At 39.5% G+C, this 26,178-nt stretch overlaps 1 protein-coding gene across 4 annotated transcripts in view; it reads left to right on the forward strand.

Moving 5' to 3' along the window:
* The window catches only part of ylpm1 (YLP motif containing 1), a 49,756-nt gene that overhangs the window by 11,163 nt on the left and 12,415 nt on the right, over positions 1 to 26,178 (forward strand). For 2 of the 4 annotated variants that reach the window (XM_034162390.1, XM_034162387.1), the window contains exons 4-19: positions 158 to 346; positions 971 to 1,458; positions 2,600 to 5,173; positions 5,278 to 5,395; positions 8,342 to 8,480; positions 8,580 to 8,666; positions 8,761 to 8,935; positions 9,020 to 9,043; positions 9,155 to 9,333; positions 9,462 to 9,610; positions 9,694 to 9,756; positions 10,847 to 10,966; positions 11,091 to 11,267; positions 11,357 to 11,440; positions 11,921 to 12,004; positions 12,316 to 12,390. In XM_034162390.1, coding sequence (XP_034018281.1) covers positions 158 to 346; positions 971 to 1,458; positions 2,600 to 5,173; positions 5,278 to 5,395; positions 8,342 to 8,480; positions 8,580 to 8,666; positions 8,761 to 8,935; positions 9,020 to 9,043; positions 9,155 to 9,333; positions 9,462 to 9,610; positions 9,694 to 9,756; positions 10,847 to 10,966; positions 11,091 to 11,267; positions 11,357 to 11,440; positions 11,921 to 12,004; positions 12,316 to 12,390 — 4,725 coding nt within the window. The remainder of the gene's footprint in view (positions 1 to 157; positions 347 to 970; positions 1,459 to 2,599; positions 5,174 to 5,277; positions 5,396 to 8,341; positions 8,481 to 8,579; positions 8,667 to 8,760; positions 8,936 to 9,019; positions 9,044 to 9,154; positions 9,334 to 9,461; positions 9,611 to 9,693; positions 9,757 to 10,846; positions 10,967 to 11,090; positions 11,268 to 11,356; positions 11,441 to 11,920; positions 12,005 to 12,315; positions 12,391 to 26,178) is intronic. The other 2 variants (XM_034162388.1, XM_034162389.1) reach the window with 2 other exon arrangements.

The raw sequence follows: 26,178 nt of genomic DNA on the forward strand, positions 1-26,178 counted from the left end.
TATCGCCTAGGATGACAATTAAAATGGCTATAAAATCTGTCTGAATAAAACACTACATTAAAATTCAGGTGAGTAGTTTTCAGTTGTGTTGCCTGTCATCACAAATTCATTTTTATGTTTTTGATATATTTATCTTATATTTGGTGTGTTTTTACAGGCTGCTGTCTCACAGGACCCAGAGGAGGCTGCACGCCTGCAGCAGTTGCAGGCTGCAGCTGCACAGTGGCAGCAGGTCCAGCAGCAGAGGGCCGGAATGCAATACCAAGCTCTCATGCAACAGCATGAAAAGCTACAGCAGATCCTTGAACGCTACCAACAGCTGATTCAGCAGCCTGCTGACCTACAGGTAGGTTAAAAATAATCAGTGAACTTTTATTTATATAGCCCTTTACAGCAGCCAAAAGGTGGCCAAAGTGCTTTGACAGTAAAATCAAGAAATAAAATTCACAAGAATAAAAGCATACATACATAGAATTTAAATAAATAAGGCACGTAAAAGCAAAACATCACAGCACCACTAGGTATTAAAGTCTTGAGCTTTGATTTAAAACGTGCTCAGTCAGAAATCGTGCGTAATTCGGGGCGTAGCTTGTTCCGCAGTTTGGGGCCAGCAGCTGCTGAAGCACACTGGCACCAAAGTTTATATTTTGACCATGGAGCTTCTAAATAACATTGACCAGATGACCGCGATGCCCGACTGTAAGTGCGGGGAGTTAAATTTTTGACAGGTACAACAGAGCAAGGACATTAATGGCTTTAAACAAACAAAATCTTAAAACTGATTCTACAATAAACTGGAATTAAATTATAAAATAAATTACAAATGTGCTGGAGCTTGTCTCAGCAATTATCGTCTGTCACCCCACCAAATTTTGAATGTCTAATGATTGTGTAACGTCTCAACGATTTCGCTGTTATGTTAATGTGCTGGTAATCTAAATATTCTCATTTTCCATTTGCTCTGTTGCAGTCAATGTCTGCAGAAATGCAGCTCAGGCACTATGAAATGCAGCAGCAGCAGTTTACCCCTTTGTTCCAAGACTGGGAGCGCTTTTTCATGCTATGGTATGAACAGTTTCAGTCCTATCCCCACAAAGATCAACTGCAGGACTATGAGCTCCAGTGGAAGCAGTGGAAGGAACAAATGAGTGCTACCAATGCCCATCTTCACGAGCGAGTGGCCACACTCCGTACCATGATGCCGTATGCTTCGACACAGTACAGCGGTGGGATGATTGGAGAATACGGGCAGTACACTGGCCATAATGTGCAGTTTCAGCAGCAGTCTGTTAGTACAAATGTGCAGCAATCCCAGAGTGCTGTTGGTCTGAGTGCCCAAGGTCCATATCCACCTTCTGCACTCCCTGTCACTGGCGGTAACCCTGCTGGAGTAGAAGCTAGAGCTCCAGTACCACCCACCGTACAGCCACCAAACTTCAGCAGTGATGGTGGGCCAAGGTGAGCTACATCCTCAGCAATTGAGACAATTTTGATTCAGAAAAGGATTACTTTAAGATATTCCTGGGTTTTAATTTGTATTTGTAGAGTGTTCAGTTGAGCACTTTTGGTGAAAGTTCAGTGAGGCCACTGTAAATTGCGTCAAATGAGGAAGTGAATATTTCAGGGTGATTGTATTTTAAGTACAGTGGCTCTATATTTTACATTTCTGTTTGTGGGGAAACATGGTGTATTTGATTCCTTAATAAATATGCATAGTTTGGTTCAAAATACCAGCTTCAGAATTTGTGACTATATTCATGAAGACAGGCTCTTTACAGTGGCATAATTCTTTTTTTATGCTATGCCTTGTTATACTCAAGCAATATGCATTTGAAATATAGGCTTGAAAAGATTTTTTTAATGCCTCATATTCAGAAAATGTTATTTTTTTTAGAAAAATACTTAGTTAACAGTATTCTAACATGAGAAATAAGTACCAACATTTAAAAGAGCTGATGTGCTTCAATGTGGAAATGCTGAGGGCTAAAACTCCTCCAAAGCACAAATGATTTTTTTTTCTTTGCAGTTTTCATCTAAATATAAACTGACACATATGCAACTATTGATCTTTTATAGTAGTTGGACATCTCATACCTAAGAACAACTGCCAAAGATTTCACACATCCAGCAGTAGTTCAAAAGTAATGACTTATTGAGCTTAGCATATTTTTCTGTGCCATTTGTTTTATAATAAAATCAGTGTCACAACCCATTTTTAAAGCCCCAATATCTCAAAAACTAATAAATACACAAGGCAGAAATTTTGTATGGTGTTTACTGGAAATGATAACAGTTTGTGAAAGTATGAAGCAAACCAGAGATGGTCAGTCAGGAGGACGCCAGTGATTTCATATGGACAGACCCTTTAGCAAAACAGTAAAATAGAATTAGATACAGTTCAGTGGCCAACTGAATATTGTTTTTCCAGATAAAATTATAATCTTGGAATTCATGCAGTCATGAATGTTTACAATGACTGAAACATTTTTATGAAAAAAAAAAGAAACTGGAAAAAAATGCTTTCAGTTACTGAAACTGGTTTTGCATCATTATTACATCTTATTTGATTGATTATCCTTTGTTCTCTTGCTGTTAACAGAGGTAACCTCAGATTTGACCAACCACAGCAACGTTTTGATGGTCCCCCAAGGTTTGACCAACCACAGCACAGATTTGATGGTCCCCCAAGATTTGACCAGCCACGGCATCACTTTGATGGTCCGCGAGGTTTTGATAAGCCACCACCCTGTTTTGATGGTCCCCCAAGGTTTGACCAGCCACAGCACCGTTTTAATGCACCTCCAAGATTTGACTTGCCACCACCACGTTTTGATGGTCCCCAAAGGTTTGATCAACCACAGCAACGCTTTGATGTGCCACCCAGATTTGGCCAAACAAGGCACCACTTTGATGGCCCACCCAGGTTTGAGCCACCGCAGCAACACTTTGAATGTCCTTCCAGATTTGAGTCCCCAAGAGCACCTCAACCTCAGTTTGGGCAGCAGCCTCCAGTGCACCCCATTACTCCAAATCGCTTTGAGTGTCTGCCTGTCCTTGAGCAAAATGAGCAGATGGATTCTCAATCTGATACAGAAAAACAGCCAGTCAATATTGATTCCAAGATTCCAGTAAAGCCAGAAGGACAACCACAGACTGTGACAGAAAAAGACAAATCAAAGACAAATAAGATGAATGCTGATGATATGACTGTTGACAGCATGCTTGTAAATGAAGGCTTTTTTGTCCCGAATGACCCCATCCCTCAGACATTACAAACAAGTACAGACCCAGAAGATACCCGTGACAAGAAGGAGTCTGACAATAGTGACAAGTCTAAAGTTGATAGCAGTGAGCCCTCCATAAAATCTCCTGGGTCATCTCAGAATACTGTAACACCAAATACAGACCTGACAAATACCAAACCCCAACTTGGTTCCATCCCTCCTGAAATCCAACAAGAGGTTCAGCTTCCTAGCACAGAGTCTAAACCTGAGCCAGCCACGCCTCTACTTGGTAGAGGACGAGGTAATCCTGCAGTACCTCTTGCACGTGGGCGTGGACAGAGAGGCCGTGGAGATTTTAGGGGGCCAAACACAGTACCACTTGGTGACAGTATGGATAAAATGTCTCATGACTACATGCCACCCGACAATGACTTGAGCATGCATGAAGATTATCAGTGGCAAGACCCCTCATACGAAGAGTTTGGTGATGAACAACCAGAAGTACAAAATACACAAGACATGTGGATACCAGAGGATCATCACTTCACAACAGAGGAAGATTATTATGAAGAGCCTATAGTAGGATCTGCTATGGGTCGGGGCGGACCGCCCATGGGTCGGGGCGGACCGCCCATGGGTCGGGGCGGACCGCCCATGGGTCGGGGCGGACCGCCCATGGGTCGGGGCGGACCGCCCATGGGTCGGGGCCACCCGCCCATGGGTCGAGGCGGCCCGCCGATGGGTCGAGGTGGCCCGCCGATGGGTCGAGGAAGACCACCTGTGTGGAGGGGAGGCCCACCTTCAATAAGAGGGGTTTCACAAATTGAAGAAGAAGAATCAATGGATAGGCACTGGGAGGAACCTGAGACTGCTGAGTACTTGGAAGAAGAGGATGTTTACTGGGAAGAAAGGAGACCTCCAGTGAGAGGCATGAGACCACCATTTCCACCTGTCCGAGGACGACCTCCACGTGGTCATCCTAGTTTCATGCATCAAGGTCGAGGGCGCCCTCCTCCAGTACACAGACCGATGGATCCTGAGTCATTGGACACTGATTCCATAGAAATGGACCCAAAAAGGTACCCACTGTTCCATGGCCCTGACCCTCATGGTCGTCCGATGTATCCTGATGTGGAAAGAGGCAGGCATCTAGTTCCACCTCATGACATGAGGGATCCCATTGGGGAGCCACTATATGATGAGGAAATGGAACGAGAATTGGGGTTGCATGACCCACATGGCAGACGTCCTCCTTTGCTTCCACATGATATAATGGATAGAGAAGGAATCAGGAGACCACCTAGGGGTCGAGGAATGGCTAGAGGAATAAGGCATCCAGGGCCACCTCGTGAGGCGTATGAAGAAAGAGTTATTGAGGGTTATGTCCAGGATTATGGTCATGGGGAAGATGGATATGGCTGGCGACCTCCCCGGGACTATCCGCCTGATGAGTACGAGGACCCATATTATCCCCCAAACTGGGATGGCGAACATGTTCCTCCTGAGAAGGATTATTACTCCCATATGCCATTACCAGAACGATTAAGAGATGAGCACTGGCGAGAGGAAAGAGAAAGAGGGTACCCATATCCATATGAAGAAGATGATAGGGAAAGAGGGGAACTTAGAATCCGTGAGTACGGGCATGAGCCAGCTTACCAGCGTGAAGGCTCACCGGCGCCTTATGAATGGGATAGGCCTCCAAGGCTTGCCACACCACCAGGCAGAGAGTATCCTCCAGCTTATGAGGTTCGCAGACCTCACTATGATGACTACAGAGAAGAACCTCCTTTGGATATAGCACCAGACCCTCTTGCACCTGTTACAAATACACCCGAACACACAGTTGACCCAGCACCACAAGGGACATCTGGAGCAGGTGTCCTTGCGCTGTCTCAGCGTCAGCATGAGATCATTCTGAAAGCTGCTCAAGAGCTCAAACTGATGAGGTAATTTCTCAGATTTCATTATTGATTCCATAAATGGGAGAAACCTGCATGGGGCATTGAAGATAAATCATTGTGTGAATTTGTCTTTCTTTTGGGGCATACAGAGAAATGCAGGAAGGGAAGACTGCTGAATCTCATCCTGCACCATCTGAAGTCCTGCCCGAACTTCCAGCTGGTCTTCTCGGTTTGGAGATCCCACCAGAAGTCAGGGATGCTCTGAAGGTAAATTATAATGAATGCCTCAATACGTTGACTCAAAATATGGTAAAATCACTAAATCCACCAGTTGGTTGAAGCCTCATCAGTTACATTGTGTAAAGTGCAGCATGGCCTTCAGTGGCACATGTGGAGCTTTTCTGCTGTAACTTCTAAATTTTCTCTTGCACCGAGTGGAAAGGGGGTAGGGGTGCTGGAATAGGTTCCTTTTGTACTTGCTATTTATCCATCTGGAGTATTACTACTCAGATCAAATTAGATAAAATCTGTCAGGTTTAGTGATGCGACAAGGCATTGACGTAATCTATTATGTAACATCCCTTTTACACCTTGACGATTTAACCAGCATATGCCGACCGTATTAAAAATGCTGGCATACAGTGATATATGTCATAATAGGGTGAGTATGTCAAAACATTTTGGGCATGCACAGTATTTTCAGCATATGCTAGCATATGGCTGATACGTCCCGCATATACGGGCAAGAAGTTGGAGATAAGTTATGCAATTGTTGACACGTTTCTTGTAATTTACTCATAAGTCGAAACATGTTCATTGATACTGTGCATTGATTGGCTCAAAGCTGCAGTCATCTGAAAAGTTTAGACTATTTCAAATATTAAACCCATTCACACACTGATTAAATATAAAGTTTTAATCTTACCTGTTCTTTTCAGTCTGATTCATCATCACAGCCTGACAAAAACATAGCCACTTAAAGTGTCCTGATTTTGGTAAGCAAAGTCTGTAAATATTTTAATTCCTTGTTGTGGCTGAAGAAACGTAGTGTTTTTAAAGAAGTCCCACCTGCGCTTTGTGCCACAACAAGAAAATTAACTTGGCACCTCATTCATTCACCTCAGCGTTTATCACAGATATTGGTCAATGCGTCAGCATTCTGCATGCAATGAAAATAGAGTTGTATGCAAAGTTTGGGCACTCCTGATAATTTTCATGATTTTCCTTTATAAATCATTGGTTGTCTGGATCAGAAAATTCAGTTAAATATATCATATAGCAGACGAACACACTGATATTTGAGAAGTGAAATGAAGTTTCTAGTATTTACAAAAAGTGTGCAATAATTATTTAAACAAAATTGGGCAGGTGCATAAATTTGGGCACCCTTGTCATTTTATTGATTTGAATACATTTAGCACTAATTATTGGAACACAAAATTGGTTTGGTAAGCTCACTGGCCCTTGATCTCCTTACACAGGTGAATCTAATCATGAGAAAGGGTATTTAAGGTTGCCATTTGCAAATGTTTCCCCTCTTTGCATCTCTTCTAATGAGTGGAAACATGGGAGCCTCTAAACAACTCTCAAATGACCTGAAAACAAAAATTGTTCAACATCGTGGTTTAGGGGAAGGATGCAAAAAGCTATCTCAGAGATTTCAGCTGTCAGTTTCCACTGTGAGGAACATAGTGAGGAAATGGAAGACCACATACGCAGTACTAGTTAAGGCCTGAAGTGGCAGGCCAAGAAAAATCTCAGATAAGCTGAAGTGAAGGATGGTGAGAACAGTCATAGTCAACCCACAGACCTGCTCCAAAGACCTACAACATGATCTTGCTGCAGATAGTGTCTCTGTGCATCGTTCAACTATACAGCGCACTTTGCACAAGGAGATGCTGTATGGTTCTGTAATGCAGATGAAGCCTTTTCTGCGTACACACCACAGTCGCTTGAGGTTTGCTAAACCACATTTGGACAATCCAGCTTCATTTTAGAATAAGGTGCTGTGGACTGATGAATCTATAATTGAGTTATTTTGACATAACAAGGGGCGGTATGCATGGCTGAAAAAGAACACAGCATTCCAAGAAAAAACACTTGCTACCAACAGTAAAATTTGGAGGTGGTTCCATCATGCTGTGTGGCCAGTGCAGGTACTGTGAATCTTGTTAAAGTTGAGGGTCACATGGAGTCCAGTCAATATCAGCAGATTCTTGAGAACAATGTTCATGAATCTGTGACAAAGTTGAAGTTGCACCGGGGCTGGATCTTTCAACAAGACAACGACCCAAAAAACTGCTCAAAATCTATTAAGGCATTCATGCAGAGGAACAAGAACAATGTTCTGAAATGACCATCTCATTCTCCAGACCTGAATATTATCAAAAATCTGTGATGTGATTTTAAGTGGGCTGTCCATGCTCAGAAACCAACAAACCTGAGATGTTTTGTAAAGAAGAATGGTCCAAAATACCTTCAACCAGAATCAAGACTCTTATTGGAATCTATAGGAAGCATTTAGAGGCTGTTATTTCTGCAAAAGGAGGATCTACGTACTAAATATTGATGTATTTTTGTGTGTGTGTGTGGTGCCCAAATTTATGCACCTGCCTACTTTTGTTTAAATAATTATTGCACACTTTCTGTAAATCCTATAAAATTCATTTTACTTCTCAAATATCAGTGTGTTTGTCTGCTATATGATATATTTAACTGAAAATTCTGATCCAAACAACCAATGATTTACAAAAGAAAATCTTGGAAATCATCAGGGGTGCCCAAACTTTTGCATACAACTGTAAATCCCATGATCCATCAAGACTAAAATTAAATTAAGAAAATGTTAAATTACTCTCTTTGGCATCCAAATCTTGAATGAGTGTGAAAAAGAACCTTATGCGCATGAAGGGTGTGTCCTTTTCGTTACTCTAGTCATAGTTGCTACGCAGAGCAGCAACATGACAAACTACACCACTAACTGCTGAATGTAAGAACAAGAAATGTTCTAAAATGTTTTAACAGTTGCACATTGCTTCACTTTGTAGTTCTTTAAGAACCACATAAAAATGTAATCCTGTGGACGGTCAGCAGTATTTCCTTGTTACTTTCTAAACAATTCAGCATTGTTTTTATTTATTTTTTCAACTTTTTACTCACTTGGTTTGTGACCTTAGTGTACATCTCTTTCTTATCAAATCTTCAATTTTTCAGATAATGAGTGCAAGTGGGAACACGGCGACTGGTCCCTTGTCTTGGGATCCCAATTCTATCACTTCATCATCTGTACCTGCAGAACCCACAACTCCAGTGATCCCAAGGACTGTGGATTATTCACATGGCCAAGGGCCTGGTAAGAGTAGCACTGCTAAATGTTTGTGAATGATTTCCAAGATGTGACAGCCTAAAACGTTGGCAGATTTTACTGTGAAATTAACACTCATTGTTTTAGAGTCTGGCACCACTGTTGAGCGGATTTCTTATGGTGAGAGGATTGTGTTGAGGCCTGACCCTGTGCCAGACAGGGGTTATGAAAAGGGTGAGCTAAAGTTTTAAGTTTGAAATTGGTCTTTTGCTGCTCAGAATGGTTTGCTTTGAGATTGTCATATGTGGCTATTTTATTTTCCTCCTAGAACTTCTCGGCCCAAGAGAGCTGTATGGCAGAGACCCGTATTATGAAAGACGGTCCGATCCATACATGGACCGCCGGGAATACAGTAGGGAGAGGGAATTGTACAGAGACGAGCCTCTGCATGATTATGAACGGGAGAGATATGAGAGGGAACGGTACCCACCTCGAGACGACAGGTAATATTTCATCAGTGCACCTGGAAGAGTACGTCTTCAGTACGTATGTAATGTTGTTTTCTGTTTGTCTGTTCTTAATTCAAGCACACAGTCCATGGTTGAAGAAAGGTATTAAATTGTGTTATACATTGTGATTGGTCATCAGTGTGTGCCCGTTTCAGATGATAGGTTCTGTTGGGGAAAGAAAGTCTGATCATCCGACTTTGTGTGTGTGTGTAGACCTCTTCGCTCAGGATACAGGGAAAGAGACAGGGATGTCCGCAGCGTGGACCGCGGTGCCAGTCATGATCGAGATGATCATTATGGAAGGCCTGCTGGGTATGATCGACCTCCTTACGAGCGCGTTGGACTTGACCACAGTGGACCTGAGCGTTTTGGCCGTGGCTCCTCACCTTTCAGTACGTTCAGTCTCACATCAACATTTATGCACAGCAAACTGCTTTGCTAAGTGGAAACACACTCTAAGCCCTAATTACACAAGAGTGTCATTAAAACAAGGACTTCAATTCTACATAATGTCATGCAGAGGACCGAAGAAGTTACCCGGAGGACCGTGGGTCCGTCACTGCACCTTCTCTACCACCTCTGCCACCCCCAAGAGTCGAGAAGAAACCAGAAATAAAAAATATTGACGACCTCCTCAAGTCACCTGGAAGATTATCACGACCAGAAAGGGTATGGAAAGTTTCTTATCTGCAGTGTATATAGAGTAGTTACTTGAATTTCAACAGTACTTTAAGAAATACATTTTTTGACAGATCGTAATCATCATGAGAGGTCTTCCGGGCAGCGGGAAAAGCCACGTGGCCAAACTTATAAGGGTGAGTGAAGCCAAACCATCACATCACAGCAGTAATAAATGAGAATCTTTTGATTCAAGAAATTCAGAGTATCTAAAGCTGATACTGCAACAATTAAAATTGGACATCAGAATGCATACTTCATTACAGTCTGGATGTTTTTTGTTTGTTTGATTTTAAACTGTAGTTTTGTGGGAAAAACAATGAATTCTTCCAGCAGTTCCAAAACTTCAGAATGTCACAGCCCACTTTGAAATCTGAAAATCTTCTGCAGACAGTTAATTTGACTTAATCATTTTACTGGTAATGTATTAAAGGATTATTAACCTCGCTTGCTCGGTCTGTACGGGAAAATATCAGACTGGGGTGTAAGTACGGGCCGAGCGTTAGCGAAAAAGCAGAGGCCTGATTATCCCATACACACCGAGTAAGCGAAGGTAGTAATTCCTTTTGTTTGCTTCACTTCCATGAAGAACTTGCTAACAGATGGTCCGGTCATTAGCTGGTAAGCTAGCAACCTATATGGATCTGTGTATTTTTTTTTTCTGATGCTATTTAAATATTTATGGAGTATGTTCATGTCCAACTTGGTTTTTCTAATTGTGTTTTTAGCTTTCTGGTTTGTAACGCGTTTCAGACTGATTGTCATTGTAACCGTTTGAATATGGGAAAACATTGGACCGAAATCAGTCATTCAGAGCACGCGTAGCATCGCAGCCATATAATAATATTTATTTCATAATCAGGCTAATTTTATGTGAAAGTAGGCATACTAAAATGGCATGCAGTATTATAATGTATCTGTACTGTAGGTTCTGAATTAGCATATTTTGCATAAATATTTGATGGTAAAGTTCAACTTTATCATAAAATTAAAAATCATTTTTAAAGCCTCTCACTGTCCACATGCAGTATCTGACAGAGCACACTTTGGAAAGAACTAAAATGAATTATAATCCGAGTTATCTGTGCAGCAAATCCCCACCATAGTCTGCGTCAATACATTTTTTCCCTCCTGTGTGCATTTTTACAAATATATGACTACGACTTGTGTAGTAATGCAAATATAAATATGAAATCTTTACTTTTCTGTCCTGTTTACATTATTCAGGACAAGGAAGTAGAATGTGGCGGTGCCCCGCCAAGAGTTCTTGTTTTGGATGACTATTTCATGACGGAGGTTGAGAAAACTGAAAAAGACCCAGACACAGGGAAACGGGTGAAGAAAAAGGTGGGTAGCGTTTTAAAATGTAAACACGCAGTGTCATCGTAGGTTGAATAAACTGTGGTTATTTTTAAATATGAGTATTTGTCATATAATTGTAAGTCTTAAAACTGGTCAAACTATTTTGCAGGTTCTTGAGTACGAGTATGAGCCAGAGATGGAGGATACCTACCGGAGCAGCATGCTGAAAACCTTTAAGAAAACATTGGATGATGGCTTTTTCCCCTTCATTATTTTAGACACTATTAACGACAGGGTGAAACATTTTGAACAGTTCTGGAGTGCAGCTAAAACTAAAGGGTTTGAGGTGAGTTGTGATTTAATGTTAGTCTGAAAAAATATATTTTTTTTTCTTTATCTGCTTCAAGCCCATTCTTAAAACCTGTTTATTTGAAGGTGTATCTTGCGGAAATCACTGCAGACAGTCAGACGTGTACAAAGCGGAATGTCCATGGACGCTCACACAAGGACATAATGAAGGTCTGTAATGTCAAAGAGGGTCCATTAAATGTTGCAAACACATTTAGAATGGTGCCTCTTGTTTGGCACGAGCTTTACTTTCACACGGTCTTGGATCTCAGTTTTAGACATTCAGGTAGCAGTTATTAATAACAGCAAAATCTTGCCCCGCTTGAATTTTTTTGTCGAGCTCATGAAAAAATATTCAGTAAAAAAAACAGTATATAATTCAGTCTGATGTGATGTGCAGAATTGAGACTTAGACTGTTGTACAGAAGAGTTTATGAATCATGATTGTATTGTTTTGTTTTACTCCTAATCATTTTAAATTGAGACACACTTTTAAAATGAGAGGGTATTGTTTGATGTTGCAAATATAACATTCGACCAGTCATTTGAAATTAAAGTTAAACGTTGCAATTGTAATTGGTGTATGCTTTCAAGAGTTAATGTACAGCCCTGCTGCTTTGTGGACTTTTTGATGGAGTATGTTGTGCACAGATGTCCAACAACTGGGAGAGTTCGCCGCGTCACATGGTGCGTCTTGATGTCAGGTCTCTGCTTCAGGATGCTGCAATAGAAGAGGTGAGATACGACCCTTCTGAAACTTCTATTTTTCGGTCATCAACATAGATTATGGTGACAACAGTGCAGTTTGTGGGTTTGATCCTTGATGGTAGTGTGCTTGAGCGCCTTGGGGCAACTGTTTGTTGTGATTTGGCGCTATATAAGAAAAAAGTTGATTGATTGATTGATTGATTGAATGTTGATTGTATGCAACCGTACAAACTGAACGCCAAAACAGCTTGGTGGTACATTGGCCCCACTTGAAGGTGAAGGCTTTGAGAATCTCATAGTTGGCAACAGAGGAAAAACTGGTGTTTTTGTGTCATTAGGTTGAAATGGAAGACTTCAATCCTGATGATGAGCCCACAGAACCCAAGAGAGAGGATGAAGAAGAAAGTGATCTGGTAGGACTCAAGCATCATTTTATGTGCCAAGTTTTTATGCCTAAGCCACACCAGGACGATCAAAGTGTTTTCATTCAAAAGTTTGAGTTCAGGTGTTTGCTAAAGTGCCCAGATCAAAAAGGTTCTTCCCCAAATGTCATGAATCAAATATTGTTTAGCCGAGACAAACATAATGCCAGTAATAATCATTCTATTTATATTATTTGTATAGCAACGTTCACATCATCTAAACACAAAGCTTTCAAAAAAATTTTTAATTGCAATAAAAGGCAAAGTTAAAAATGTAGTAGCACAAAAATAACATAGCATGTACATAAAAAAAGAATTAAAATGATTAAATACAAAATCACCCACTGTCAATGGGTCAATATAAATTTGGTAGTACTGCCATTTTCAGTCAGATTAGAGCAAGTTAAATGAAAACTGTTGTTCAGTCTGATTGATGGGCTCAGCCATATCTAATTTGTTGTGGTAACAGTTGTATTGTGATCATGTTTTTAACATAATAGAACATAAAGCTGGTCATAAAAATGTTGAAGATTGCTGTCATACTCCCATCAATACTGTTTCGATGTTCGATGAGGTGTGGTCTGGGACGAATCTGAAATAGTTTAAAAAATTTAACTTTTTTTTTTTTTAAGGCCACTGCAGGCCTTGTCAGTCATCCATCCATTTTCTACCGCTTTATCCGGAGTCAGGTCACCCGGGCAGCAGCTCAAGCAAAGCTGCCCAGACCTCCCGATCCACACACACCTCCCCCAGCTCCTCTGGGGGAGTAATTTTCCAAACAAATAAAATATGTTTCCCTAACCTTTGACTACGGCCGAATCAATTATGCGCAGTGCATTTATTGTGTGTCTCAACAATTGCATTAACAAAATATGCTTTAAACATAGTGATCAGTTGCTTAATTTCCACATCTTCTTTCTAGCTTTTCTGTAGAAAAACGCTTGATCTTATCATATTATGTTGCATATGAGTTAAAAAAAAAAAAAAAAAAAGATACGGCTGCCATACAGGCAGGAGATAAGAGGGCTCACAATACACAGATGTTCCTAGGCTTTGAATAAGCCTAGGCACCTTCCCCCTGGTCCTCAAGGACTACCTCACTTACGCATTTTCCATTTTTCCCTACTCTGCCAAAACCTGACAAGCTCATTCATTAGCACTTGATTGCGTGCATTTGAATGAGCGAATCAGCTTGTGGCTGAGCCCAAACGGATAAAAATGTATGTTACAACAAGGGTTGAGAACCACTGCTCTAAGATAGAGTGAGTGAATAGCTGAGTGAACGAGTCTATCGGCTGTAGTTTAACACAATAACTCAAAAAACAATGAACTTTAATGCAACACAACACTCAAAAAAGCAACTTTGTTTTTCCAGTGAAATGTCTCATAGACATGTCTGCCACCTGCTGGATGGTTAGTGGATGCTGAATTGATGATGGTTTACTTGCAGTTGTGCTCATCTGTCAGTAAGACAGGCAAACTGTTTCTAAATAGAAATTTCATAAAATATAGTCACTAATCCACACAATCCCCCAGGAAGTTTTTATTAAAAAAGTATGAGCTAAAGCATACTTCTTTCTTCTGTCTGTGTCTCTCAGCTAGTGCTGCCCAGGGTGTGACCTGTTGGCCAAGCTGGGCCTGCACTACCTTTGTTTTGGCCCGTCATGGCGATTGAACATCCTATGCAAATTAATATATTCTTGTAAAGTAAATTAAATAGTAGCGTCATTGTCACAGTGAAATCGTCCCTCTGTAAGGCCGGGTTCACACGGCAGGATAATTAGACCGATATCGGACCCAATCTTCCCCTTCCGACAATCCCCGACAATCGTGATGATGCTAAAGATAATCTTATCAGATATTCCTCCCACGTGTGGTGTGTTAAGAGCGCTCTGATCTGCTTGGATGGGCGTCAGGAGCGCTCCGATCGCAAATCGGGGATATTCAACATGTTGGATTTTCTTGACCCGATATCGCAGCGTGTGTTGTGTCCTCCGACCACAAACGAGCACGCAGCCTGCTGAATGTGACGTGCAGCCAATCAGAAAGCGAGGTGACAGACGTACGGAGTGGAAAATAAAATCAAAACAGCTGTTCTAACTTACCAGAAAGTCCGGTGGTCGCGCTGTCTCCACTCCTTTAAAGAACACCTTTTCTTTTTCTTTTTGTATCGTTTTTTTCCCTTTGTTGTAAATAGTCCTCAAAGTACCTCCTTTTGTTTACTCTGAAGTCACGTTTAATCTCGAGAGATTTTGCAAGATTTCCTGTCTGAATTGTAAATGTTCGTGTGTGAAATCTGTTCGTGTGTGGTGTTGTTGTCCACTGTACGACCAAACCTGTTAGATCCATGATTTTTTATCTTCACGTGTGTGGTCTCTCAGGTTTTGGAAACCTACAGATAATTTTAAAACCCTGTCATGTGAACCAGGCTTAACCCGGGTCCCTCTATTCATATTAACGTGGCCACGTCTACTCTCAACATATCTGTGGTTTTGAAGTTAGATGTAGCTTGAAATAGGCGTATGTGTCAGTTTTTCCATTTCTAAAACTGATGTTTGGTGGCAACCAATAGTTCATGTATTTACCTATAATATCTACGTTATGATACTTAATAATGACGTTAACGGCTCAGCAAATTACTTGTCTACTGGTAACTGAATGTTTTAGCACAGTTCTACACTTTTACATAATTATGTCATAAATGTTATTGCATTATAGTTGCAGAATGGAAAATAATGAGGCTCCTCCTATTCCGTTCATTCCGCTGCTGGATAAGCAAATATTCAAGCGGCCTTCTTTTTGACATATTACCTTATGACCTTTTTCTGTGTTTTTCAGCTCTTCTTTGTATATGCATGCCTATGGTGTTCAACATGTTCCTTGAAAATCCAGGCTTTGGTCTGGTGTGTCAGTTTTTGTGTTAATTTCACTTCTTTTTTTCCTATTAAACCAAAATAAAAAAGAAGTAAAATGAAAAAGAATGGAGAGAGGAGAAAGGACATTACACTTTCTCAGAAAAAAAACAAAGAAAATAAATTAGTGTTTCTGAATATAGAATTTATACGTTGCATGTTCTAAGTACTTCAGCACAATGAACTTTAAGCCATGTAAACAATCAGATTATCCTCTATGTGCGTAACATTTGATGGAGATATGCAAGAAAAGTCGGGGGCAGGACAGGGACATAGTGAAGCATCCCATAATGTGTATGGGCAATCAGTCCCTGGTGCAGTCTGGTCTTAGGTTGAGGAAGCAGTGTAAGTAAAAGAAGGTCTGATGAGACTGTGTGATTCTGTTGCTCTCCTCTTGTTCAGAGTGACTGTCCTTCTGGAGTTTGACCAGTGAAAGTAGAACAGTTAGAATCAAGCTGACTACAATACAGGACTCCCTGTTCATTGTTGGAGTTGAGTAGTTTCACACAGGAAGACGTCTGCCGGTTAGTGGTTACTGTGCCAGATGAAAACAATCAAGTCAAACACATGACTTAATTGTTTTTATCTGCAAAAATGCCATCTTACAGAGATGTGTGGGAACAAAATTGGCTTTGATCCCTGCGATGCAGGATGAGTAGCTTTTTCTGTATTTACAAGCTCCCAAAAGTGCTGTCCTTTACTCTTGCTTGTAGTTTAGCTTAACTTTGCAGGTCCATAATTTAAACATTGAGACTGTTAAGGTGGCGTTGCACTGTGACGGAGAGAGCGAATAGATTGGTTACATATTTAAATATTTTGTCTGGTAGTAAAACCGCATAATCTGTCAGTATCCCATGGATTTGGGGCTCTGGTGGACAGATGACATCACATTTCCACTAGCAGCACAGAGAGCAGAAGGATTTTCCCTTTTTCAATGTGCACTCTGGTGGGAGCTGGATTTGAGCGGGATTCACTGAGGTCTCAACACAAATGTGAATGGAATCCAGCACACTCAGGGATTGTAATGTCATACTTCCTCACTATGTTTGTGCGCTGACAGTGTCGTCTCACTGTGCAGGCGTTCTGTGCGGCTGCAGTTGTGAGGGCATCAAACAACTCTGTGCCGCCAGCTCACCAAGAGAATCTGCCAAGAGCGGCCTGACATCCAGATATAAAAGATTTAAAAGCACAAAGCTGTGCTGTCTTTTTCTTGACTTTGGCTAAATGGGCAGAATTCAGGTGCGTGCAGAATTCAGACCCCACGCCAAAGCTTTGGCTGATCAGAAGCCTAGTCTGAAGCATGGGACAGCCACAAGATAAAAACACCAGCGAATCGTAAAATAAAAAAACAAAGGACAAAACGTTAATAAATGTGCAGGCACCGAGAAGTGTTTGAGCATGCACAAAGGAACACAGTTGGTGAATGCAAAAAGGACTTTTGCAGGATAAAAACACATATCCAAAATTCATATCATCTCTTCCTATGTTTCCTTGATCCATCACTGTGCGACACAGGCTTTAGGTGGTGACTTGGTTTGGTGTCACCAGTGGCTTAAAGAATAATGGTGGTAGATTTTTACTTTACTAATGTAAACAAAGTTGTTTTTCTATTGAAGGTTGGAAATATTGGAGAAACATTAATTGAATGACATTTTATTTATTTTTTTTAGGTTAATGAATTTACTAATACTTCATCGAGCTCGAGAATATTCTTTTCTAACAGTTTATGTGAAGAGTTGTGTGTCTATGATTGATTCTTACATGTTTCCCCTCAAGTTTTTTTTCAGCTCTGATACTCTGTGAAAACTCAAATCCGAGGCGCATAGAGCGTTAAAATGCAAAAGCAGTGTGTAACCTGTGAACTCTGCAAAAATGACACGTCATAAACACAGTGAGCATGAGTCATTGCTGCACGGCGCAGTGAATTTTAAATGTAATCACCTCAATTAAGGTGGGGTTGCTGTATGATATAGCATGTTTCACTTTGCTTATCAGTTTGTTTTTTCTGTGATTTTTATTCATTCTGGGCCTCTGAGTATGCATACATGTGGACAGGGAGGTACTTTTAATAATCTGATGTAAAATTAGAGCAGTTGGGGTGTATTTCTGTTCCTTATGTCACAGGGGTGACATAAGGAAACCGTTTCAGGCCTAAAGGGTGTTTATAGCTGGAGAATGACTGAAAATACTCACAGAATTGTGGGACCTTTGAGATGTTTAACATTAAACAGCAAACACATAAAAAATGTAAGGGGCAGATAAAAACTTGTTTTGCACTACGTGACCCCCTTTACCAATCTTATTTGATTAGGACTATTTTCACTTTCAAATCTGTTTGTTGAAAGTTAAAACCTGGATGAAATGTCTTTTTTTTGCAGTTGTACGTGTTCAACATGCATTGCAGTATTTAGTGAAGGTGTTTTGAGTCACGTGTGAACAACGGCATGGGGGCGAGGGTGATTTGAACATTGCTTTTTGAGCATTTGAGCATTGGCTCTGCAGAGCTAATCAGCGCTGTGAATAAATACAAATATTTGTTGGTTAATGGTTATTTGCTGTTACATTTCATAATATCATTGGTGTGTTTGTTTGTTGTTGTTGTTGCTGAAATATTTGTAGCCTGGCAGGATTCTTGTTAGTCTGGTGACTCTCCAGGCCTAAAATGCTGTCAAAGAATCACTCATCTTAGTACCTATGAATAGACTACTCCGTTACTCCAGTTAATTTGAATGTGTATTTGCACAGAGGTGACATGGTACTAACCATTTGTGAACTCTGAACTTGATCCAGCCATCTCCTCTCTAGTAGGTATGATTCAATATACAGATAATGAATGTTTATGAGTTCAGTGGTACAAATATTTCATGAGGTGAAAGATAGAACATTCCATTCAATGAGACGAAGCAAAGTTGAATGGTACGTTTCAGTTTTCACTGTTCCATTAAAAGAATTAATAAACATTCATTAAGTTCGATAGTTCAAAAATAATTCTGATGATATAGTCAATGATGCCGTGCGCTGACTTTGTGTACTTCCTCACTCCAGCGAGAAATCACATCAGAAATTTGTCCACGTTTGCATCCTAACCTCATCCTAACAACTTTTCGTGCCTTCAGACAACTTACGGCGTAGTTAATTTGTTTTTTGTGTGTGTGTTAGAAGAATTAGCACAGTCAATTAGCTCATTCAAATCATCGTCCGTCAGCAAAACAAACTGCCATGTTTAGCTAAACGCCACTTCCACTGGTGTGTGCGTGGGTGGTGGTCGCAGCGTGCAATGGTACAAAACGTATGGAGCCCAATTGCATACTAAATGCTACGCAACACAAATGGGACAAATAATCCATGAAAATTGTAAATACTCGTACAACCAACCTGAAAATGCACCTTAAACATCACCATCCCATCCAGGTTTCCCAACTGGGAACAAAAACCACAGACATAACATTGACGATATATCTCAACATTATTAATGATCATGATATTTGTTGTCATGATATTTTTGACATGGGCGTTTCCATGTGACTTGCGTTACATTTTTTGGTAAATTAGAAAGTATTTTTTCTGTGCAACTCCTACATAAATACATGTTTAAACACAATTAATTGCATGCATGGGTCAGCTGGTACAAGGTATGAAATGGCACCAAAAAAGTAAGACCAAATCTTTAATAAGTCTTTTAATTACTATTAATTACAACGTGACTCACGTTACACAAAAAGTAAAGGGCAAAAAACTTAACCAACTATTTTTAAAAGTCTCCAACTGAAAATAACTGAAACATAGAAATACCAGTAATGTAATTGTAACACATGAGGCTCTTATGTTATAAGGGAAAATAAAATATTTTACACCAAATATTCTTGGGCTCTTGCATAATCATCGTGACTCGCATTACATTTTTCCTCAAAGTGTAAAAGTACAATTATGCCACCAGATGTAAAGCATTTTTTATTTAAAAGTAATCTGTAACTGAAGATATTTCTTGGGAACTCCTTTTTTTTTTTTTTTTTTTTTTTTTTTTTTTTTTTTTATTAAAGTTCACTGAAGTAAACATTAACCCTTTGTTTTCTTAATTTAGTGTACATGGATAACCTAGTAAATAGTACAAATCTAATACATGTACATGTATATTGGCATACCATACCTTTCTATAGTACTGACTACTGAGGTAAACTCTCATTCCAATTGCAAGAGATCACTTGGATTCAAAAATCAGGAAAACCAAAGTGACCACAGTTGTTAACAGCAAAAGGTGGTTGCAGCTTTTTCACTAGTTTGTCACTGGTGTAAAATATCTCATCTGGTTTATCAGGCCATTTCCAAAACTTGCCAGCTGGTATCATTACAGAAACTTGGTATTCACCCTTTTCAATACTTTGGACCTCCCCTGGGTAGATCTTCCCATCATATACTACACCAAACCAGTCACCCACCAAGGCACTAGAATCAGTGACCTTGTTTTAATTCTCATAATTTATTTCACTATTTAAAATCACTATGTGAAACTCAATTATGTGTGCTTAGAATGTTCAGAGAAACACAGAGGCAGCCTCAATCTGCTGGCAATTGGCTTTAAGATGCATACCTACTTTTACATGTAGATAATGCATGTAATGAACATTCAGTCATACACATACATGTCAGTCATACACATACATGTAGGCCTTGCTAAATAACAGCTCTTTGTTTACCCTAATTTTCTTAACTTTTGTGCAAATTAAATGTCTACATAGTTTCTCAGTATTCAAAAGTCAAATGATAATGTAAAATACATTTTTTAACTTACTTGATTTTCAACATTAAGTCGGATGAAAATTTCTTTTGTTTTTGTTTGAGGTGTGGCATCAGCACAAACAGGAAAGTGAAATGAATTGTGGGTAAAAGAAAGTGCTTCCATCTGTACTTAATCTTAGAAACTACCAAAGAAATGAAATTGAAACAATTTAAAAAGAAATCATGAAGTTTAAATATTGTGACTCGCGTTACTTGATCCCATTTTTATGACTCGCGTTACACATATTCAGTGCTCAATAATTTATCTTAAAAGGAAACACCAGGCCTGCTACTGGTTTCCCAATAACCATTGAGGGCTAGAGATGCAAATATATCATTGCCAGTTTACTGCTAGTATAGAATTCTTTTTTTGTGAGAAAAATTGTACTTTTTTGTGACTCGCGTTACATAACATTTAATTTGGGACATTTTCTTTGAATCCTGTTTGGATGGAGATGAACTCACTGACACTATCACATCTTATATTAAGTTCTGTGAGAATAATGTGTCAGAGACTAAAACTGTGAAAATATTCCCAAATAACAAACCCTGGGTGTCCAAACAATTGAAAATTTGTCTTAATGAAAAGAAGGCAGCCTTCTGCTCTGGTAATGTGCAATTAATGCAGGAAAAAAGGAAACAGCTGAGAGGGAATATATTTAAGGCAAAAATTGAGTACAAGAATAAAGTAGAAAGTAAATTTTTCAGTGGCAATATAAAACAAGCCTGGGAAGGTCTAAATACACTGATGGGCAAATCCAGTAAGAAATGTGATGCTCTTACACCCATTAATCAATGTTTTGTTGATGAGTTAAACCGTTTCTTCTGTAGATTTGATAAAGTGGATGATAAACAGGAATGTGATGAGATCTGTAAAAATCGTCCTGCAGGAGCTCCCACAGCTATCACTGAGGATGACGTGGCTAAAAGTCTTTCTAAACTGAAGCCAAACAAGGCCACTGGCCCAGATTGCCTGAAAGCCCGTCTACTCAAAGACTGTGCTCCTCAATTAAAAGGAGTCTTTTCCAGATTGTTTAATTCCCTTCTTGTCACAGGAGTGCCCAAATCTTGGAAATTCTCCATAATAAGGCCTATACCAAAAAAAAGCCAGGGGCAAGCAAACCTGAAGATTTTCGGCCTATTGCCATAACCTCCATATTATGTAAAACTATGGAGAGAGTTTTAGTTGACGTCCTGACCACCACAGTGGTCAGTGAACTAGACCCTCTGCAATTTGCCTATAAGAAGGACAGAGGTACTGATGATGCTGGATTGATCTTGCTGGACATGATCTCAAAGCAGCTTTCACTTGCTAAAGCATATGCTCGGGTTTTGTTTGTAGACTTCAGTGCAGCTTTTAATTCTATGAAATTACATATTCTTCTGAAAAGGCTGGCTGATTTAAATGTTGAAAAGGGCCTGATGCTCTGGATCAGAGACTTTCTGTCTTGTCGCCCTCAAAGAGTTTGTGCTAACAACATTCTGCCCACAGGGTAGTGTTCTTTCACCTCTGCTCTTCTCTCTTTTTACAAACAAATTTGCAGTTAATGACACAAACTTTAAACTGATTAAATACACAGATGACATGGCCCTAGTCGGCCTGCTACAAAAGTGTGACTCCTCTGGCGAAGGCTCCTATCTCGCTCACACTAAGGCTCTTGAAGCTTGGTGTCTTGACAGCCAGCTGGAAATCAATGTGTCTAAGACAAAGGAGCTTGTTTTTCACACAAAGCAAGAACTGACCATGCAGCCAGTTTCACTCAATGGCCAGCTTGTTGAAACAGTTGAAACTTTTAAATATCTTGGTACAGTTCTTGATAGTCACTTGAGCTTCTTTGAAAACACTGATTTTATCTTTAAGAAATGTTCACAGCGACTCAGTCTTCTCAGAAGATTGAGTTGTCTTGGTGTTAATCTGCAGATTTTAGAGCATGTGTATTCTGCACATATTGAGAGTATTTTAACATTTCATCTTTGTGTTTGGTTTGGTCACTTGAGTTGTAAATGTAAGGACAAATTAAATAGAATTGTAAAAATGGCGGGGAAAATTGTGGGAAAACCCCAGAAGACTCTGGCCCACATTTACACTGACAGGATGAGGAGGAAAGCTGAGAGAGTCCTGGCAGACAGCTCTCATCCTCTGTCCTGTCAGTTTGAGCTCTTGAAGTCTGGGAGGCGCTACAGAGCTCCTCTGGCCAAAGGTTCTTTCAAAAAATCTTTTATACCAAATGCCGTCACCATAATGAACTCAAAAAAGTGACCACTCCACAAATTAAACCTGAACTGCTTTACTTCTGTTTTATTTGATTTTATTAGATCTTATTGTACGTTTTATTTATCTTACTAGGTCTTATTCTACTTCTTCCTTTACTTCCATGTATTTTATGTATCTTATTTTTGTTTTATTCGTGTGTTTGTATGGCTGTTTTATGACTGTTTTGTCTTTTTTGTGCTGGTGAGCCGAAGACAATTTTCCACATCGGTGGACAATAAAGAATTTATTCTATTCTATTCTATTCTACCAAGTGAGGAAGGCTGTCAAAGAAAAGGTAGATGGTAGAACAAAACTTCACCACTGAAAATATTTAGAAGAAGACCTACTTAAATAGACATAACATTGAAACTTTTGAGATTTCTTTAAAAAATAATCCTTCAGAGGAGAAAAAAATCCTATCTAAAAATATAAAAAAAATTATCAAAACAAATGCAGTTATTCAATTCTTGAAATTTACATGAAGAAAACACCTAACAACCAAAAGTATTTTGTTTCCTGAAAGAACAACTTATTTCATATTAAAAATACTTAAAATGAAAGGGAAACACTATAAAAAAAACTTTTGCCTAATTTTCCCATTCAGCATGGAAATGCCCACATAGTACCAGTATCGCAGACCGAACGGTCCGCACTGCCTTCACTGCCCGTGCGTCTTGCACAGCAGCACGTCTGACATGGACTCTCTACACCCAAAGCGATCAAATGGATTATTAATGATCAGATGACAAGGTAATACCTCTTAAATCATTCTAAAATCAGTTTTAAGCAGAAAACGAGGCGATAATTGGCGAGTCGTTATTAACCCTCTGAAATGACGTAGGCGCTGCAGCAGCTGCACGCTGATCGGTCTGCCGTCTTTCATTATGAAATATTGCTGAATTTATGTGGAAATGTTTGTTGTACAAAAGCTTCAGATATCTGTCGCTGAGACAGATGATGGCTGCAGTGCAGTTTGAAGCAGAAACGAGGTGATAATCGGTGAATAGCTGGTGACGCTCAGAAATGACGCTGCTGAGCTCCGAAATCATGCATGCGCAATGAAGGCAGGGGGCCGATTTTCAGGGGGTGTTGCCCCCTGTTGATTTAAGGATGAAAGCCAACAGAAAAAGTGGCTGCAAGTTGTTGTTAATTATTTATTTATTTATTTATTTTGCAGTTTTATGTGTTCAATAAACACAAATATTTGTTGGTTAATGGATATTTGCTGTTACATTTCACAATATCATTGGTGTTTGTTTGTTGTTGCCGTTGCTGAAATATTTCTGGCCTAGCAAGATTCTTGTTAGTCTGGTGACTCTCCAGGCCTAAAATACTGTCAAAGAATCACTGGTCTTAGTACCTAAGAATAGACTACTCCAGTTAATTTGAATGCGCATTTGCACAGAGGCGACATGGTATTAACCATTTGTGAATGCTGAACTTGATCCAGCCATCTCGTCTCCGCTAGGTATGATTCAGTATACAAATAATGAATGTTCATGAGTTCAATGGTACAAATATTTCATGAGGTGAAAGATAGAACATTCCATTCAATGAGACGAAGCAGAGTTGAATGGTACGTTCCAGCTTTCACAGAATTCTTTCACCGTTCCATTGAAAGAATGAAAAAAATTCATTATTTGTTTTATATAACGAGTAAAATAGATCCTTCTCATTTGATATTTATTTATTTTGTTGTTTTAAAATTATAAACAACAGAAAAGGGACTTACATTTTGGTCACAGTGCTTTGATGTCAACAGTTGTTATTATTAATAGACATTGAACAGAATTCCTTAAAGCAGTATGAAATATGTAATTAATTGATATATTGTTATATCAACAAAAGCACTCCCCTCCCCCCCGCCCCGTCATAACCAGGGATTATTATAAACACAAAGTCATATTTTCATTCCTATCAAGTGGCTTTTTAATTATTTCTTTATACCATACTAGCTCAAAATTATATAATTATTTTTCCCTCAAATGATTAAAAAAATAAATAAAAATAATAAAATAAAGTGGTCAGAACACTGGTCACGTGGCTTTTAACTTTTCAACAAAATGACAATTACAAAATGATCGAGTGTAGGATTCTTGTAATTGGTTTTACGGGTTTTAATTATATGAAGTTATCTAAATTTGTTTTGCAATTATCTCCATCTGTATTCAAGATGTTAATATTTTTTAATTTTACATAAGAATTTCCCATATGTTTAAAAAAAATTCATTATTTAATCGAGTCAACCGTTGCATTTTAATCAAATGAACTATGACTTCAGTCATCATAACCATTTTAGAAGTATCTGTTTAGCACTGATATTGACCAAACCCCATATGATACCCAACCCTGATTGTCGCCAGATTATCTTTGGTGATACTTGCACTGGTTTTGTTGTCTTCCCTGCTCTATTCAAATTATGATTTGACTCGGACCAGTTATGCCAGCTACAATCCCAACACCTTTCCTGCCTTGATCATTTGCTCCAGTGTACAGCAACTTGGTCTACTTCCCAGTTCCAAAACCGTGTTGCCTTTCTGTCTCGTTTCCTTCAAACACACACACCATTCCAGTGTTCCACTTCTCCAGCTCTCATCCCAACATTCTGTCTTAGTACTCTTGACTTCAACTTAAGCTACCTTGACACTTGAACAAATTTAATCCCCGCACTGCTGCACAATTCCTCATGCCATTGCGACCCACTGTGTTTCACTGGATGCTGCACTTTGTGCTGCTGGACACCGTGTTATATAAAATAACTATTTCACAGTGGATGACGCATTTGCTCTCAGAGTTTTGCTGATGAAACTATCTCTTATCGCTCCCAGAATTGCAGAGAAATTATCTACAGCTGCAGCTTTTCTCGTGTACTTCATAAGGTGAACGCATTTGGAATCATCTCAATTATAATTATTTATAATATTTATATTGTCATAGCTTTTTAAAATGGTTGCATTGTCATTCCTTCTTATGAGTTTCGTAGTGTATCTGCAAAATTATGTTTATTGTGGATGTAACATCTCGTCATAATCGTTCAGATGCACCGCAACAGTGAAACACATCGACTTACAGTGTTTTTGAATAGATTGTGCAATGTTCATGTCTAGGTCACAAAATTAATGCGTGCCAAAGATTTTGAACATTTCAAAATTTTCTTTGCACACTTGCACACAGCCACGCACAGCTCATGCACAGTTTGCAACAGTTTACGAGTTTACTCGCTGGCATGCCAGACTGTGCGCCAGTGTGGGGATCAAATTTGTGCAGGTGGCGAGGTACCTTTACCCTTCTCTCCTTTCCTAATCTTGTTCTGCACTACCTTATGCAACAGAGTCCACTTCAGCCCCGAAGTGCCTTCTTAGTTCTCACACCTGTGACAGGACATGAGCCATCGAGGTCCCGATGCCAACTCTCCGGCACAGGACACACACGGGTCTCACCCATGTTGAAAGGACAGTTATTTACATGCATCATCTGACCCAGAACAACCAAATCTCTTTACTGTAATTCCTCGAAAAGGCAGCTGTGTATGAGTGTGGTCAGAAAATTCATGGGTAATAATAGCGACTCTCAAAGATACTTTCCAACAGCAATAAACAATAACGTCTTGACAGTATAAACAGGAACATGATGAAGAAAGTGGATAAATGAAGACTGAGAAACTGTGTGTAAGCCTCAAATATGATATTTATTTATAATCCTTTGACACAAATGTGCTACTTCTGCGACTGTAGATTGGTGGTGTCTTTATGTTTATGCTTGTTGGAGCAGCTGCCTAACCTGGTAGAGGTTAACATAGACATACAACACACAATTTAACTCCATTTTTTTTTTTAT

Source organism: Thalassophryne amazonica, chromosome 21, assembly GCF_902500255.1.
Source record: "Thalassophryne amazonica chromosome 21, fThaAma1.1, whole genome shotgun sequence".
In the NCBI taxonomy this organism is placed as follows: Eukaryota; Metazoa; Chordata; class Actinopteri; order Batrachoidiformes; family Batrachoididae; genus Thalassophryne; species Thalassophryne amazonica.